At 65.5% G+C, this 16,858-nt stretch overlaps 2 protein-coding genes across 4 annotated transcripts; both read right to left on the minus strand.

The window, feature by feature from the left end:
• Nucleotides 1-10: 10 nt before the first annotated feature.
• On the minus strand, nt 11-6,658 carry TOR4A (torsin family 4 member A). Of its 3 annotated transcripts, XM_069540735.1 has the most exons (3): nt 6,529-6,658; nt 6,312-6,420; nt 11-1,523 (listed from the first exon to the last, which is right to left on the minus strand). In XM_069540735.1, the coding sequence occupies exons 2-3, from the start codon at nt 6,410-6,412 to the stop codon at nt 236-238; spliced, it is 1,389 nt and encodes a 462-aa protein (XP_069396836.1). In that variant the 5' UTR covers nt 6,413-6,420; nt 6,529-6,658; the 3' UTR covers nt 11-235. The 3 variants fall into 3 exon arrangements, with proteins under 3 accessions (XP_069396836.1, XP_069396837.1, XP_059869680.1); XM_069540736.1 differs by having other exon boundaries at nt 6,312-6,557; XM_060013697.1 differs by lacking the exons at nt 6,312-6,420; nt 6,529-6,658 and adding an exon at nt 2,258-2,447.
• An 18-nt stretch (nt 6,659-6,676) lies between these two features.
• Nucleotides 6,677-16,800, minus strand: NELFB (negative elongation factor complex member B). The gene is made up of 14 exons (XM_069540729.1): nt 16,729-16,800; nt 16,557-16,639; nt 15,113-15,165; nt 14,565-14,962; nt 14,068-14,231; nt 13,786-13,885; nt 13,205-13,435; nt 11,091-11,276; nt 10,251-10,363; nt 9,562-9,664; nt 9,300-9,395; nt 8,995-9,137; nt 8,815-8,921; nt 6,677-8,112 (listed from the first exon to the last, which is right to left on the minus strand). The coding sequence occupies exons 1-14, from the start codon at nt 16,798-16,800 to the stop codon at nt 7,739-7,741; spliced, it is 2,223 nt and encodes a 740-aa protein (XP_069396830.1). The 3' UTR covers nt 6,677-7,738.
• Nucleotides 16,801-16,858: the final 58 nt, after the last annotated feature.

A 16,858-nucleotide genomic window follows, 5' to 3' on the forward strand; every position in this document is an offset into this window, starting at 1 on the left:
GCAGGTGGCAGGCTGGGGCTCTGAGGGAGGTTGGAATTGGCAGAGGAGCTCAGAGCTGCCCCAGCCCCACCGGTCCCCCCAGGTCCCAGTGTGAACCAGCGGAGGGCCATGGACAGATTTATTCGAGGCGTAGAGGCCTGGGGCAAATCCACAGGGTCCCCTCCCTCCAAATGCCCCTGTCAAACCAACGTCCCGTCGTGCCAGTGGGCGTCCACTGCGTCCGGTGGCACCTGCGCTACAAGAGGTTCACCGTGGCCACCACCTGCTTGCAGCCAGTGACGGCGAACTCCCGGCCAGCCACGCGGTAGTAACTGAGCTGCGCGGCCAGGAGCTCGGCGCGGGCCTGCTCTGGGAAGAAGCCCTCCCCGGCCATCTCGTCCCGGAAGCAGTTGACCACGTCCCCCTTGTCCAGCAGCAGGAAGGGCACGATAGTCGCGACCTCCCACAGCGGGTGCTCGCGGACCAGGAGCGCCCTCAGGCTGGCGCGCAGCTCCTCCTCAGCCTGTGCCGCCACCGCCGCGGCCCCGGCCCCGTGGGCGCCGTCTGCGCGCAGGGCCAGCGCGCGGGACGCGTTCTGCAGCACGAAGCGCGTGACCTCCGCGCCGCCATTGCCGCTGAGGAGCACGTAGATGGCATTGTGGAAGTGGTGCGAGCGCTGCGGCTGCAGGAAGCCGTGCAGCTCGTCCAGCAGCGCCGGCGGCAGGAGCTCCACGTCGTCCAGAAGCAGGAGCGGGGTCTTCTCCTCCGCCTCGGCCCGCGCCACGACGTCGGCCACGCGCCGCGCCAGCTCCTGGCGACAGTCCTCCGCGGCGCGCGGCTCGGGGCAGTGGTGCCGCGCGTGGTACTGCAGCACGAGCGCGCCGTCCTCGAGCACCGCGCGGAAGTGGCGCGCCAGCAGGCGGCCCACATGGCTCTTGCCCACGCCGCTGGGCCCGTGCAGCGCCAGGAGCAGCGGGCGGCTGTGCACGTGCGTGGCCAGGTAGTCCCGCAGCAGCGCCACGATGCGCTCCACGGCCGCCGGCTGGCCGAACACGGCACGCTGCAGCGCCTTCTCCAGCCCGTCAAGGTCATAGCGCTGCGCGTTATCGTCCAGGTTCTCGATGGCGTTGAGCACCTGGAAGCCCACGATGGCCACGAGCAACAACAGGCAACGCTGCGCGCGGCTCCGGCGCTCCACGCGCGGCCGGTACTTGCGCGACGTCTCGGGGTAGAGCACCAAGCGGCTGCGCCGGCGCTTCTTTCGCGGCGGCCTCGAGGACAGCTCCGCCGGGCCGTCGAAGGTGAAGAACTGAGGCTGGTCCGGGTCCGCGCGCGGCGCCCGGGGCTCGGAGTCCGGCCTCACGGCCGTAGGCGAGAAGCACCGCTTGCGCAGGAGGCGCACGCGACGGCGCAGGCGGACCACGGCGCGCACGGGCGCGATCACGCTCGGGCCGGGGGCGACGTGGTCCGCTGCCGCGGGCTCCGGACTGGGCTGGCCGCGGTCCATGGCGCAGGGGCGGCGCTTGGCATGCAGGTCACCCTCCCTGCAACAGGAAGACGGAGAGGGTCTCCAGACTTCCGCCCGGCCGACTGGGACCCTCCCCCGAGATCTCAGCCCCACCCACCCCCGCGAGGCCCCCCGGAGTGCGGCCCGCTGCCCCGAGGGCAGGGCCTGGCACGGGCCTCGCCCCTCTGACCAGGAAGCGGCTCCCGGCCGGGCCCCAATGCAAATCTCTCGGATCCTCGCATAAACAGCCTCCGGCCTTGAGGAAGTGGCTGCGGGGGGGGTGGGGGGCGGGGGCGCATTTTATCAGGCGGCCGCCGCCCGGGCTTCCTGGAGGAGGAGTCGGAGTCGGTGCCAACCTGCCGCCAATTAGGGGTGGAGCAGGGTCAAGGCCGGACCCCGCCCCTGACGCAGCTCGACTGCCGGGCGCCGGGGGCCCTCCGGTCCCTAGAGGGGGGCGTGGGAAGCAGACGCCCAAGCATCCCCAGAGTTCAGAGATGCCCCTCCCCCACGAACACTTGGTGGTGGTGGTGGTGGGGCGGTCTGGCCGTTACTTCTGCTTTCCAGAATGGGCCCCTGTCCCCAAGCTGAGCCCAGGCCTCCCAGCATTGCTCTAGTGGGCACACTAATGGAGTTGGGGGCAGGGAGCCCCCTAGAGGCGGGTGGGGGTGGGGTGAAAAGAAGAACAGAAAGACAAGACCCGGAGAAGGAGAGATGAAGCCACTGAGACAGCTGGAGAAAGGTGGGGTGGATGCCCCCGGCCCTCCCCAGTACCTGCAGCTGCGTCAGCTCAGGCTCTCGCTGGCCCGCCCTCAGCCCCCCAGGGCGGGCCCCCAGCCCACGCCAGAGGCTGGGGCCTGCGACGCAGGAAGCTGAATGTGCTGGCTTCCTGGCGGGGGTCGGGGTGGGGTCAGGGGCCTCACTGGGTCAGCTCAGGCTCAGAGGGGCAGCGACACCTCCTCCGGAGCGGAGGAAGCTCTGGGGAGGTTTCCGCTTCTTTGCAAAGGAAGTGAGTCAGGGGTGTGGCGCGGGCGGGACTCAGGCTGGACGGAGGCACCAGAGGGGGAGGCCTGGCTGACTCGCCCAGGTACCCCGGCCGGTTGGTCACCTACCTTAAAGCCCTCCCAGCCCTCCTGACTCAGCCCAGGCCCAGGACACCCGGTGAGGCCGAGGGCAATGCCTCCCCTGGGGTCCCACGTGCCTTTGCTCCTCAGCCTGCCCTCCACAGGACCCCCACCTCCCCAGGGACATCTGCGCCTGACCACCCCCCGCCCCCCGCAGGACCCACAGCGAGGGGGATAGGCATGTCCAGGCTGCCGATTAGCAGAGGCGGAGCGGGCGGGCAGGGTCGTCCCCCAGCTGGGGTCCTCCAACCCTCTCCCCTCTTCACCCTGCCCAAGCCCAATCCGGGTGCTCACAGAGTAGGGCTCGTTTCCTTTTCCTCCCCCTCTTCTACCAGGTCCCGGGCTCCACGGCGCTCCCCCCCCCCCGGCCTCCCCCTTTGTCTTCCCCTGTACCTCGGCCTAGAGCACCCCCCCAGGACAGGGCAGGAAGTTCTAGAATGGGGGGAAAAAACCCACACATGACTCAGGGCCCTGGTCGGAAGGCAAATTTAGAAAGAACTTGGGCCCGGAGTTGGCAGATGGAGGCTCTGGGCCCCTCCCCGCCACCAGCTTCAAGTGGCCCTGCCCCCACCCCCGTTCCCATCTCTGTGGAGACTGGCCTATCTGGATGACCCTCCCCTCTGGAGCGGGTCTACTAACCAGTAATGCCCCCAAACCAGTCCTGGCCCCGAGCTCAACTGTGTCCCGCGGGCGCTGGCAGTCCTGAGCCCCCCATCCTCCAGCCTCCCTGTCCCTCATCCTCCACACTTCTGCCCACACGGGGTCCCTCTGCCGAGCGTGCCATCCCTCCCCACTTCCTAGCTTCCCTCCACCTCCCTGTCCAACCTGCATCAGGGAGAAGCCACTCATGGGCTTGGGGGTTCCCGTCCTCCCCAGAATATGGGGCTCCTGCCTGTCCACGTGTGTCCGATGCCCTCTGGCAGGATCACTGAGAAACCACTGCTTCTCCGCTTCCTCCTCTCCAGCTGCGGGCCTGGCTCCCCGAGACCCGCTGCCCCTCTCTGTGCTGGGCCAGGTGCTTAGGGACCCCTCGGGCCTCACGCACCATGTGGCCCCTGCCCAGGCCTTCCTGGAACCAGGACGGAAGGACATCTGTCCAGGCCTCTGCTGGTGCCCCACGGCCCTGGGATGAGGGTGGGGTCCTTCGGCGTCTTCAGGCTTTCTACAGTCTCCCAGCTGCTTCTGACACAGAGAACCCCAGGGGGCCCTGACAGGCAGACGCAGGAAAAGGTGCCCAGGGGTGGGGGCGGGGCGCTGGCTGGCGGCTGCTTCCGCCAGATGCTGGTCCCAAACCTGCTGGGGTCCAGAGCCCCAGCACTGGGTGAGGTGGGGGCCTGGACGTGGGGTGTGGCAGGAGTCAAGAAAGTCATGCCTCAGAGGGCCTGCCCCCAGCGGGGTCAAGGGTGAGCCTGAGCCCTGCACTGAGGCCCGCCTCCTCTGTACTTTCTCCCCCATCTCCAGGGGTGAAGGGGGCCCCACCTGTCCCTACCCTTCAGGACCGAGCCCACCACACCCGTAGGATGCCCTCCCACCCCTCCCTCCAGCCCGCGCCCTGTCCAGCCCTGTCCCCAGCCCCGAATTCAGGTCCACAACTTCAGCCTGGTCTCTGCAGACCCCTCACCTCGCTGCCCACCCACGACCCCTCCACCAGCCCAGTGTGGGCTCAGGTTCCCAAACTGCTGGCCTGGAGGTGGGCAGGGCCCGCACCACACACATGCTCCCTCCTCCCCGAATTCCCGTGTGGACGCTCCCTTCCTCTGACCAGACCTCCCACCCCCCAGCCTCCCCGCAGCCCTGCCCGGTCCAGCCTCAGGATTCCCGCCTCCCTCGCAGCCCCAGAGGGTCCCTGAGCTCAGCTGCCCCCTCCCACCGGCCCACCTGGGGCTCGCCGTCGCTGCAGCCCTCACCCCCACCCCGTCCGTCCTTGCAGCTCACGCCCTCCCCCTGACGAGCCCCGCTCACTGGGGGGCCTCTGGGCCCCGGTCCCTTTGTCGGGGCTGGAGGAGCTTGGCCTCCGACCGGTCTCTGTCCCCCTTGACCGTGAGCCTCACGGGGGGTCATGCGGCCCCGTGCGGGCACTTGCTCCTCCCCCGGCCCAGCTCCTTCCTCATCCTCTCCTCACCTCTGCCCCATCCTGCCTCCCAGCCCAGGACCCCCTGGCTCCCGGAGGAAAAGCGGCAGCTGGAAGTGGGTCCCCGCCTCCTCCCTGGGAACGTGCCTGCTCCCGCGGGGCCCACCTGGGCCTGGCGCTGCCCCCTCCCCCACTCAGTGACACCCCAGCCGTCCCCCAAAGCCCCATCCACTTTTCATTCCTTGTCACTCCCATCAGCGCACGAACACCGGGCTCCTCCCGACTGCTGACGCCCACACCCCCGGGTCTTTGCTTTCCTCAGTCACCATCTCTACCAGTGCCTCCCGACACCTGCAGAGCCGCACCTGTCAAGGTCACAGTGACCTCCACACAGCCTGCCCCTCGGCAACATGTCAGCACTGGTGATGGGCACTGAGGCCCACCCAGGGCTGACCGTGTCGAGTCTTTTGGCCCCGAGCGCAGCCAGGCCCAGGCCTCACATCCACAGCTGCTGTCTCGGACGGGGCTGGGCATCCAGGCTGTGCCCACGGGGAAAGGCGCCAGGAAAGTGCTCGCCAGCCTGCACTGCAACCAGCCCTGGGCGCGCACAGAACAGCTCCTCTGCTGGATCTACCAAAACGCCTTTTATTTACAAAAGTGAAAGTCTCACTATGAGCAGCAGCAGACCCTCCCCTGGCCGAGGACGCTGCTCGGAGGGTAAATCGAGGCAGCAGGGGACCCTGGGCTTTCCTCCCCCATGTGCTACTCGGGACTGTCAACAGGGGAGGAGCTCCTTGGAGAGCTGGGCTCCACCTGCAGACCCCCGCCCCCAGCAAACTCCGCGGTTCTGCCAATCGGGCGCCAACCCTGCCGGCCCGCCCTCTTCCCCTCAGGCCTCGGACCCTGCCCCACCCCCCACCCCCCACCCCTTGGAAAACGGGTGTCCTTTTCCTAATGCCAACTACTGCCTGTCTGCCTGACAGCAGTGGAAACCCACACGCGAGGAGGAACAAGCAAGCAGCTTTCCACGGCGTGGGAGTGCGAGGGGCCAGGCGGGGGGCAGCAGGCCTGTGCTCCAGGGAGCCGGCCGGGTCCCGTTCACGCAGGAGGCACACACCTCCCAGGACCAAGTTCCAGGGGAGGCTGAGGTGCAGAGCACCGGTGCCCTGCCCACAGGACGGTCCCCGGGGTCTCCGCTCAGCCCACCCCCAGTCCCAGAACAGTCACTCCACCTTCAGGAGAGACGCCTCTTCCCCTGGCTGACCAGGGCCACGACCCCACCGGGGGCCCTGCCCACCCCTGAGCAGCCCCAGGCGGAGCCTCAGAGTACAGCTGGGGCGGGCACGCTGGGGAGGGGCAGCTCCAGGGCTGGGGTCTCTGTGGCCTGGGCCGGGCTGGGCTTCCTCCGGTCCAGCTGCTCCAGCTTCTCACCAAGCTGGGAATACAGCTCCTTCACCGCCTCTCCACTCTGTGGGGGGAAGCGCGTGGCTTCGGGGCAGGCCCAGAGCGTGTGCACACAGATCTCTCTCCTCTCTCCCTCTCCCTCTCCCTTTCTGTCTCTCTCTCTCTCACACACGCACGCACATGCACGCCAGCCAGCCTGGGGCGGGGCGGGGCAGGGGAGGGCACCCACCTGGCCCGTGGGCTCCAGCGCCTTCTGCAGGGCCTCCAGCTTGGATGGGGCCACCCGGTGGTGCAGGTGGAGGAGGAGCCGCAGCACGTGCCGCTGCACATTCTCCTTCCTGGAAGAGGCCGCGCTGGGCTGCAGGCGGCTGCAGAGCCGCCCTCCCACCCCCTCCCCAGCTGTGCCCGGCGCCCCCGACCGAGATGTGGACCGAGAGGACGGGCACCTCGGGGAGGCGGTGAGGAGAAAGCCGTCGAAGAGGCTGCTGCAGAAGTCCTCCAGGGCAAACTCGTCCGCCAACAGCGCCAGGTTGCCCGTGAGCAGGTGCAGGAAGATGTCCCCGAACGCCAGATCGCTGAAGGTCTCCACTGCAAGCACAGCAGGCGTCGCACAGCTCGCCCAACACCCACCTCCCCGACCCGGGCCTGAGGGCCAGAACCTGGGCCTGGACAGGGGAAGCAGACGGTGGGGGTGGGGCTCCAGAGCAGGGGTGGGGAGGGACGAGAGCCCGTCACGGGTGGCTCTGCCCAGCGGCCAAGGGGCTTAGGATGAAGGGGACTCCAGCAGAGGGAAAGCTGAATGGGCCGGTAGCGAGAGAACACACAGAAGTGCCGAGGGCTGGCCCGGCAGGCCTGCCGGACCACGGGCTCTAGAGGAGAGAGAACGGAGCAAACGAGCCTTCTTTTTTTGAAGCCACGGCCATCAAACCTCAGAAGAGAGAGATGGCAAGAGTAACTATCAACCGATCGCAGCGATCACCGGCAACACCACCGAGTGCACGCGGGCAGGCACAGCAGCTGAGACAGAAACGCCGACGCAACCCCAGCCACCGAGCCCCTAACGCGGCGGGAGACACGACCCCACCAGACGCGCCCGGGGTGCACTCCTGCTGCACAGCTGACCGAGGACTCGGCTGGCCTCGTGGCCGGTTACAGGACACTCGAGTGAGCACACGGTCACTGCACCAAGGGACGCTGCCAGCAGAGTCCCGACCGGGGAACAAACGCCCTGGTTCCCCCAGCAAACCCCACGTAGCCCTACAGACCACAAGACCTGAGAGTCAGCCGGAGAAGCCAGGTGAAGGGAAGCCCTTGTTTGACTCCTGACTTGCACAGACCATCCGCACAAAAGTGTTATATGACAACTGGGGCAACGCGGCCACCGTCAGGACCTGGACCCCAGCCAACCACGTGCCAAGGTCGTGGTTTTTAAGAGTCTGTCTTCTGTAGAGACACCTGCTGCACCGTGCCAAGCCAGTCTGCCGGGTTTACGTACAGACCGCTGAGCGGACGGGACGGCAGCCACACGCGGACCCCAGTGCAGGTGGGCGACGGGCACTGGCCTGCACAATCCTGTGCTCTTTACTTGGGTTTCATCAAAAACTCCCACCAAAAAAAAGTTTAAAAATAAAGAATTTTAAAAACCAACATTCTTTCTTACCAGAACCTATCAGTTACAGCAAAGAACGAGATCGCTCTCCCTGAACGTGATTGAAGACCTGCACCCCAGCCCCCCAGGCGGCAGCTCGTGGCTGGGAGACACTGATGCTCCCACCTCACAGGACATCCTGTGTCTACAGACACGATTAAACAAGAAAGATACAGAAGTTCAAAAGTGAGTAGAAAGAATGAGGCAAATCCAAGTTCCTTATGACTGTGCTCCTGGAAGCCCCCGAAACAGACAAGCTGTCGCCCCTGAGATCGCCACATGCTGACCCAGAAGCCTGTGAACGCGCCACCTGAGGGGCACCGGGCCCCGAGACGGAAGATGGTCCTGCACGCCCCGGGTGGGCCCACGGTGATCGCAGGTCCTTGGAAGAGGAAGGCGGGAGTCAAAGCCAGAGACAGGAGGACGGGAGAAGCTGGACAGATGAACTGAAGGGGCCAGGAGCCAAGGACGCGGCTCCCGGAAGCTGGAGGAGACAAGAAGGGGCTTCTCCCTGGAGCCCCAGGAGAAGCCAGCCCTGCCCACACCTGACTCCAGCCCTGGGAGACTCACTGCAGACTTCTGACCCCCAGAACCGTAAGAATAAGTTCCTGTTGATCAGCTGGGTGGTGGCTGGGTAGAAACTAATACCCACGATGGGCCGCTTCCCCCACGTGGAAAAGTCGGGAAACAGCACGCACCACTGTCAGACAGTGAAGCGTGAGATCCTCCCCGGGAAGCCGCAACGCCTCAGACGGGACCAGGACCGGGCCAGCAGAGGCCCCGGGCCTGTCGTGCGCGGCGGGCCGGCTGGGCGCTCCCTTACCCTTGAAGGGGTCCACTCAGATCCCTCCCTCGTCTTCCTGCCTTGCACCCCGCACCCCAGGCAGAGCAAGGCTCCCGGGGGAAGCGGCCTCTTCACCACCGCGGAGCGGGGGCTCTCTCAATGGTCTGAGGACTTGAGGGGCTCCACGCCTCTCGCCCCTCAGGAAAAGATTAAGGTGGCTCTTCGCAAACGCGGGCTGCGGCGAGAGCCGAGGGCGTCTGTGAGAGGACACGGCTGGGCCCCGCGGCCCACGTGACTCACCGAGACCCGGGAGCAGGCGCAGGAGCGCGTTCTTGTTCCTCTGCTTGGTGATGTGCAGCACGTAGTACAGCCCCACCTCGCAGGCCACGCGCTGCTCCTGCAGGAACCTGCGCCCGAGCACCGTCAGCCCCGAGGGAGCCCAAGGGGAAGGCCCTCCCGCCCAGTGCCCGCAGCCCGTACTTGGTGAAAGTCTCTGGCAGCGCGCTCGGGTACGAGACCGGGGCCTTCTCCTCGGCCGGGAGCTTCTGATCCACGTTGAAGGCGTGGTCGTCCACCACAAAGGACATGAGCGTGGGCAGGAACCTGGTGACCAGCTCCACCTCCTGGGGCAGAGGCCCGAGAGCTGTCCTGCATCGTCCCTGCCCCTCGGCCCCCTTCCTCTGTTCATCCTCCCGGACGTGGGCCTGGGGCCCGTCCTCCTCCCCAAACCCCACCCCACAGTCCCTTGAGAAGGCAGTGGGAAGGAGCCCGCCTGACCCTGTTACCATCTTGGGTTCCTTGAAGACCTGGCTGTCGATCATGTCCCATGCCCCCTGGCCCAGCGCCAGCAGCCGGAGCAGCAGGAGGAGATCCGGGCTGTCCTGCAGGGAGACGCAGGCCTTGGCCGTGCTCACCTGAGCTCCCCGCCCGGACCGCACTCAGCCAGGGGCTCTGGCTGCACATGCCCTCCACCTGGCTGGTGTGTGTGCTCTCCCCACACCCACATGTCCCCCAGAAAGCAGCATATGGCCAGCCGGGTGCGCTCACCCTGGGCAGCAGCTCCTGGCCCACCAGCTCCTGCAGGTGCCTGACCGTGCTCAGCGACAAGGTGTTGATGGCGAAGGGATCACACAGGATCATGGACAGGTCCCTGTGAGGACGTGCCCGCGGCATCAGTGAGGGGCGCTCCCGGCCCACCAAGCCACTGACCCGAGGAGACGGCCCTTCGGCATGGACAACGGCCACGCCGCCCAGGACCGCCTTCCACAAGCTTGTGGTTCGTGACTTGCCCTTAACTTACTTAACAACCTGAAGCATCAAGTGGTTTTTAAAGAATTAAGGTCCAGTCCTGGTCTAGAACCCGACCCGGGCTCCATAAATTCAATCAGGTTCCCACAGAGACAATTCCAGGAGCGAGGAGCTGAGACAGGAGACCAGGCGGAGCCCACCCAGAGAGGGCCCTGCCGGGAGCCAGACCCCCCCACCTCCGGGTGCGGCGGGCCTCTCAGCTCACAGGCAGGCCCCACGTGGCTGCAGACACCAGAGCCCCAGCCCGGGCGCCCAGCTCGCCTGGGACAGCAACGGCCTCACCCCAGCAGCCGAGCCTCTCAGCCGTGGGCACGGGCGCCAACCAGTCCTCCTAAAATGTACTGGAAAAAACAGCCGCTCCCGACTGCGGCCACAGCACGCTCGTCCGGACGCCCGTGGACAGGACCCGGCACAAGGCCGACCCTCACCCCAGGACCTGCTCCTGCCCCTTCTTCACTCCGTCAAGGAAGCCCTGCAGCTCCCGGGCCCTCTTGCTGTCCACGAAGCGCTCTCGGATGCAAGCGTCCAGGCACCATGTGAACTGCGGGGAGGAGGCGTGGTCAGGACTCAGCCAGAGACCGCAGCCTCCAGGCAGCACTCACCGCTGCCTGAGCTTTCTTGAGCCTTTGGCGAACATCGGGACCCCCACCTCGAGTCGCCGAGGCATGGCTTGCCCCCAGGAATGGGACAGCACAAAGGAAGCAGGCCCAAGTGCCCACACCCCCACAGGCCAGGTGCTGCAAGAAACAGCAAAATGGGCGTTTTGTTCTGAAATGGGCCCCTCCAGGGCCCCCACTGTGCGGGGGTGGGTGCAGTGCCGGCTCAGAGCGTGACGCTGCGAAGCCCGTGGGAAGGGATGCCGTCTGGGGCCGCACAGGCCCCTCCAGGGCCCCCACTGTGCAGGGGGCAGTGCCGGCTCAGAGCGTGACGCTGCGAAGCCCCTGGGAAGGGACGCCGTCTGGGGCCGCACGGCACCTATGCCAGGACAAGGGCAGTGCAGAAAGCCCTGTTCCTAAACACAGAGCTCGCCAGTGAGCAGCCCCCGAGGGCTCTGGGGCAGGGGAGGGCCAGAGGCCCCGGAAAGACCGGAGGGGGCGGGGCGCAGCTGGCTCTGGCTCAGACGTCCAGGGGACATCACGGTCCCCCAGCCGGGTGGGCAGAGGTGGCACAGGGGCTAGGGCGGAGCCCACGTGCCTGGACCGCCACATCCAAGGGGAGGGGAAAGAGAAGCCGAGGGGGAGAGCAGCAACGGCGGGGCGGGTGCCCACCTTGTGGCAGGGGTCCACGGAGCAGATGTCGCCGACGTCCAGGTCATGCAGGGACATGAGCAGCTCGGCGCGCAGCGTGCAGTAGTGCACATTGCGGGTGCGCAAGAAGAGCGTGCGCAGGAACTGCAGGACCATGTCGTACAGCTTCACGTTGCGGCCCACCATCCGGGTCAGCCTCTGCACCACCTGCCGGGACACCGGGCAGGCCTCGCACACGCCACGGCCCTGTGGCGCTAAGCTTCCTCTCTCACAAAACATCAACTTGTGCTGGGTGGCGACGTTTCTTGTCTTTAAGGAAGCGAACCCATCACGCCCTGCGGCTCCTCTGAGAGGCCGTCAGCCCGGGTCCCAGACTCCACCAGAGTCGGTGGGCGGGGCAGCCGGTGGTGGCGTGGGGGACTCGGGCCCAGATGAGGATGGGCGGCACCGCCACGCTCAGCGTCTGCTTAAGGCCCTGCCGCAGCCACCCCACTCCCGCCTTCTCCCGGCGGCCGCCGCCGCCCCCCTCCGCCCCCTGCCCCTATTTGGGAGGCTCCTGCCAAGGCGGCAGCCAACAGGAGGGGGCCCCACTTGGGGCCTTAAGGATGCACAGGGCCACCTGGTGTGAGACACCAAGGCAGCCGAACAGGCTGCATGCAGCGAGTGGGGAGGTCAGCAGGGACGGCAGCCCACCGTAGGGCCCCTGCCGAGGACCACCAGCAGGCCTTGGCACCCCGACAAGCGGGGCAGGCATAGAGCATCACCCGCGTCTCAGCGCCGACGTACCGGCACCTCTAACGCGGAGACAGGCGCGCACTCCAGCCTGACCACGGCCTGGCCTGCTGGGCACAGAACCACAGCCCCAAGGCCTAACCCACCCGAGGACGGTGGGGCAACGTGTCACCTGCCACCGCGCTCTCCCTTTACCCTGGCAGGACTCCAAGGCGGACCCTTGGCCTGGAGGGGAGAGTGAAGAAGGGGCAGGAGCACGGCCCAAGGCCAGGCTCCCCCAAACGAAAGGGGACCCAATGCAGGCAGGGCTCTGACACACTCAGCGGCCTGTCCAGGAAGTGGTGCTGCGAGCACCGGCCCAACATCTGAGAGAAAACATTAGGTGAGGCCCTACCTCAGGCCACACACACAAAACCCCAGGTGAGAAGGCTGGCGGTGAACGAACACGGCGAAACATCGAACGCTCCTTGGCCAACGTTTGGCCTCGTACCATCACCTCCCTCCCAGGTTGAGGGGTCCTCCTGGAACCGGGCCAGGGACCCCAACCTCACCAGGAAAGGTCAAAGTGTCCACAGTGGCCTCCAGACAACAACCCCCCCCCCCACCCCCGTCTCCACAGCCTTCCTCTACCCCTGGAGCTCTCAGGGACCGAAATATGACACCTACTGCATAGGGTCCGCCCCACACGAGCCTGCAGTACCCCCAGGCAGGTGCCCCAGTACCCCAGGGGTCACTGAAGGGCCCAGGGGCCAGGGCAGTGAGTCAGCACCCTAAAAGCATTTGTTGGGCTTCCCTGGTGGCGCAGCAGTTAATAATCCGCCTGCCAACGCAGGAGACCCGGGTTTGAGCCCTGGTCCAGGAAGATCCCACATGCCGCAGAGCAACTAAGCCCGTGCGCCACAACTACTGAGCTTACGCTCCTAGAGCCCACGAGCCACAACTACGGAGCCCGTGTACCACAAATACTGAAGCCTGTGCGCCTATAGCCCGTGCTCCGCAACAATAGAAGCCACGACAATGAGAAGCCTGCGCACAGCGACGAAAAGTAGCCCCCGCACATCACAACTAGAGAAAGCCTGCGCACAGCAACGAAAACCTAACGGAGCCATAAATAAATAAATACATTTATTTAAAGAAAAAAAAAAAAGCATTTGTTGAAACAAGGAATGAATCAAACACAGAAACAGAGAAAAGCTCCCAAAGCTGAAAGAAGACACAGAGAGTTTAGCTGAAGAGGCCGGCTAAGCTGCCGAGCTCCAAGTACGCAGGAAAGACCAGAGACCCACACCCAGGTGCAGTGCTGCAACGCCCCTTGCCAGCCCCACATCTGAGCCCAGCCTTCTGGAAGCAGACAAGCCGGGCTTCACGGGGGAGGCCCTGCACACATCCCTGCCCCGCCTCACCTCGCCCTGGCGTCTGGTCTTGGGGGAAGGGCTGAAGAAGTTGTGCAGGACGGAGAGCTCCGTGCTGAAGAGCGCGCTCTCCTTTTCCACGATGTACTGTTTCAGCAGCGGGGAGACCTCGTCGCCAAAGAGCGCCTGGTTGTCCTGCCAGATCTGCCGCTTCACCTCCACGGCGCAGGCCCGGTACAGCTCCTTGTCGGCCATCACCAGCTTCAGTTTCTTCTCAGGAACCTACGTGACCCCGGAGCCCACCTGTGAGCAGCACCTGTGCCCCAGGGGTCTCCCTCAAGACAAGCCGGCAGGCCTCAGCCCCCCACAGCGGAGGCCACAGCCAGCCCAGCCCCAACTGACAGCGGCACCCGTGACTGGCCCCCCAGGCTCTGACGGGGCAGGAGCTGTGCTGCCCACAAACAGCTTTTTCCCAGAAAGGGCGCCACGCTCCAGAGCTTGTGCCAAGGTTCAGTCGATGCGCGGCTCGGCTCAGGGAGAAGCCAGCGAGGGGAACGTGCTCCGGAGCTGCTATTCCTGAGGCAGGCAGCTCGGGAAACCTCCCCAGGGCAAGCTGGTCCTGCGGCTGTTACCTTGGGCAAGTGTTTCATGACGCACATCACCACTGGCTGCAGAGATGGCATCTTCACCAGAGAAAAGCTCTTCTCCAGAAGGTCCTCGAGTTTCTTGTACCTGGAAGGACTCTCAGCACTGAGGGAGCAGCCCAGGACCAAGTCGGAAGCAGCTCCCTGCCTGTCCCCAGACCGGTGGGTGATGTGCACAGGCGGCCCCTTTTTCAGTAGGGATGTGTAGCCACCGGGGCACATTCAGTGCCCGAGCTGGGGAGGGGGCTGCCCATCTCACCGCCCACTTACCTCTCCTCGGCCTTCCCCTCTGTGGCAATGGCTGACACGCGCTCCAGCAGCTTGTCCCGAAGCTCATCAAACACTGACTGGTGGAATTCCAGTCGGGGCGTCCCATGCAGGTCCAAGAAGGGCAAGGCCGACTGCAGGGAAGGCAGCAGCACGCCATTTTCTGTCTAAAGAAGCGGAGCTCGATTTGACTCTTCGGGCGACAAGAGAAACCTCAGCCACAGCCCCGTCTGGCCAGGCACTCCGGATGCCCTGAGTACACACGGAGGCAGGGACAAGGATGTTCCCAGCCGCGCTGGCTGTAACTGCAAAAATTGGAAACCACTCAGATGTCCGTCGACGTAGTCTCAACTCAGGACACTTGGTTCCTCCAGCCCGGGGAAAAGACGCAGCGATCGGGAGGGAGAGAAATCTGCCCGCTTTCCCACGCGACCTCGCCCCACGCCGGACTCACACCCAGACGCTCGGCCTCTCCACCCGGCCCCTCCACCCGGCTCCACCTGGAACTGCTCGATGGCTTTGAGCGGCTCGGTGCAGTTGGTCAGCGTCTCCTTCAGGTCCTCGCCGTTGGCCACGCCCAGGTCCTGCAGCCCCGCGAACATGGCCGACGCCCCGGCCCCAATCCGGCTCGGCGCCCCATCTCCTCCGCGCTCCCCGGGCACCGCCGCGCTCGCCGCAGGCCCCGCAGCTGTCCGCTCGCCCGGGCCTCGGGGGCCGCCCGAGCTCCGCTCCCCGGCGCCCTCCAGCTCGGCCAGATTCCGCCCGCAGCGCGGATCCCCTCGGACCGCAGCCGCCCACTTCCGCCCCGCACAGGAGCCGGGTCCGCCCGCCAACCGGCTCCCCGGAAACGCCGCCGCCGCCCCGGAGAGGTTCCCGGCAACTGCGCCGCGGCCCTCGCCTGGCGGAGACGGAGCGCGAAGGCGGTGCCAGGACGACGCACAGGGCGTCGAGAAAACCCCGCCCCGCCCACCCGGGCCCCGCCCCGCCCACCCGGGCCCCGCCCTCCTGCGCGACCCCGCCCAGCCTCGCGGCGCTTGCAGCCGTTTACCGGCAAAGGAGAACAGGGTTGGCGCGGAGGGAGGGCGGAGTGCTGCGGGGCGCCTGGGGGAGGGGGCACCGGAGGAGGGGGATGGAGCACAGGGGGCGGGGTGCCGCGGCCTGCTTCAGGAGATTCATAGCTGCTATTTTAGCCAAGAGCGTTTTAGTAATCATGAAAAATATTGTTGCTGACCTCACAGCGCCCACCAGGTGCACGACCCTCTCTCATCCTGGAACTTGGTTTCTTCCTTGTCCAACCCGGCGAAGCTCACACGGCGAAGCTCACACCGTAGTGTTATCACAAAGACCAAAATCTAAGTGTGGGAACTTCCTTGGTGGCGCAGCGGTTAAGAATCCGCCTACCAATGCAGGGGACACGGGTTCAAGCCCTGGTCCGGGTAGATCCCACATGCTTGCGGAGCAACGAAGCCCATGCGCCATAACTACTGAGCCCTCGGTGCCACAACTACTGAAGCCCGCACGCCTAGAGCCCGTGCTCTGCAACAAGAGAAGCCACGGCAATGAGAAGCCTGCGCACCGCAACAAAGAGAAGCCGCCCCCCTCCGACCCGCTCACCGCAACTAGAGAAAGCCCGTGCGCAGCAACGAAGACCCAATGCAACCAAAAGTAAATAAATAAATTTATTTAAAACAAAAACAGTTTGCCTCAAATAGGGAGTGCCTAGCAGAGACCTGGACACGCAGTGACAGGGTGACAAAGGATGGCTGTCCTCTTGTCACCTTGAGCATCTATCCCCCTTGCTAACCAAAAGTGTTAGGCCCTCAGGCTGAGGTCCAGCCCAACTCGCTGCACATGTGAGCCCTGGATTCCATGGGGTCCCTCATCTCTTGCAGTGCAAGATGCCCATACAGTGCCTGCAGCAGTCACTGCCTGCCCTGCACCCTCCGTGGGCTCCCCATTGCCAAGCATGCAAGCCCCCGGACCCAGCATGCAGCCCTCTGCAGCTTTTCCATCCCTCCAGCTCACCTCCTTCTGTCCCACCAGCTCGGGGTCTTCCCAAGCTTGGCCACACCAAACATCACACCCTCTCCCTTTTCATGTGCCTTGGCTCCTGAGGTTTGCTCTGCCATGAATTCCCTTCCTGCTGCCCAGCAAACTCATCCTTGAAAGCCCCCTCCGGAAAACCCTCCCTCCTCAGCCCAGCTCGAGGGATTGCTGCAACCTTCCTGCTGGTCCCACTCCTGGCTTTGAGACCTAGGGATTGCTTGTGGTGCAGCTGAGAGGAGGGCTCCTGGTCCTCCCACGCTGGGCCAGACTCCCAAGGCCAGAGTGCCCCAGGTCTATCTCTGCTGCCCGCTGCCTGAGCTGGTCAGCCCAGGGCTCAGTGCCAACAGTCTGCAGTCCCACTGCTCTGATTCCCGAGGGTGCTGGGGCTTGACCCCCAGCTGGTTCAGCCCTGGAGGAGGTCACAGGTGCGCGACGCTCAGACTCACTTGTCCTTGGCTTCCCTGCGGAAAGGGATGATGCCAACACCATGGGAGCAGCTCTTGTGCAGTGACTGTTTGAAGGGGTTGAGCTTAGAGGAGACAGAGAAGGGGGCCTGGCCCAGGGCTTGGGTGACACAGGGAGGACCCCTGGGGAAATTGGTGCAGAGACAGGAGCCACCACAAGCTGCAGGTGAGGCCCCTGCAGGGAGGCAGCCTTGGGGCCGACCCCTGGGTAGGAGGGCGGGTCCATGGTGACGAGGAGTCCAGTGGCCTGGCTGCTGCTGTGGGCAGGGGCCGGGCCGCACAGT

This window comes from Delphinus delphis, chromosome 6, assembly GCF_949987515.2.
Source record: "Delphinus delphis chromosome 6, mDelDel1.2, whole genome shotgun sequence".
In the NCBI taxonomy this organism is placed as follows: Eukaryota; Metazoa; Chordata; class Mammalia; order Artiodactyla; family Delphinidae; genus Delphinus; species Delphinus delphis.

Excerpts from the sequence above, each read along its gene's own strand:
- TOR4A (XM_069540735.1), bottom strand. The coding sequence starts at position 6,412 with ATGTGCAGCGGCACGTGCTGCGGCTCCTCCTCCACCTGCACCACCGGG. Across the intron at positions 1,524-6,311 it reads CGCTGGAGCCCACGGGCCAG|GGAGGGTGACCTGCATGCCA; the intron begins GTGGGTGCCCTC and ends TTCCTGTTGCAG.
- NELFB (XM_069540729.1), bottom strand. The coding sequence starts at position 16,800 with ATGGACCCGCCCTCCTACCCAGGGGTCGGCCCCAAGGCTGCCTCCCTG. Across the intron at positions 14,963-15,112 it reads AACCCTGTTCTCCTTTGCCG|GCGAGGGCCGCGGCGCAGTT; the intron begins GTAAACGGCTGC and ends CGTCTCCGCCAG. Across the intron at positions 11,277-13,204 it reads AGACCAGACGCCAGGGCGAG|GTGGTGCAGAGGCTGACCCG; the intron begins GTGAGGCGGGGC and ends GTGTCCCGGCAG.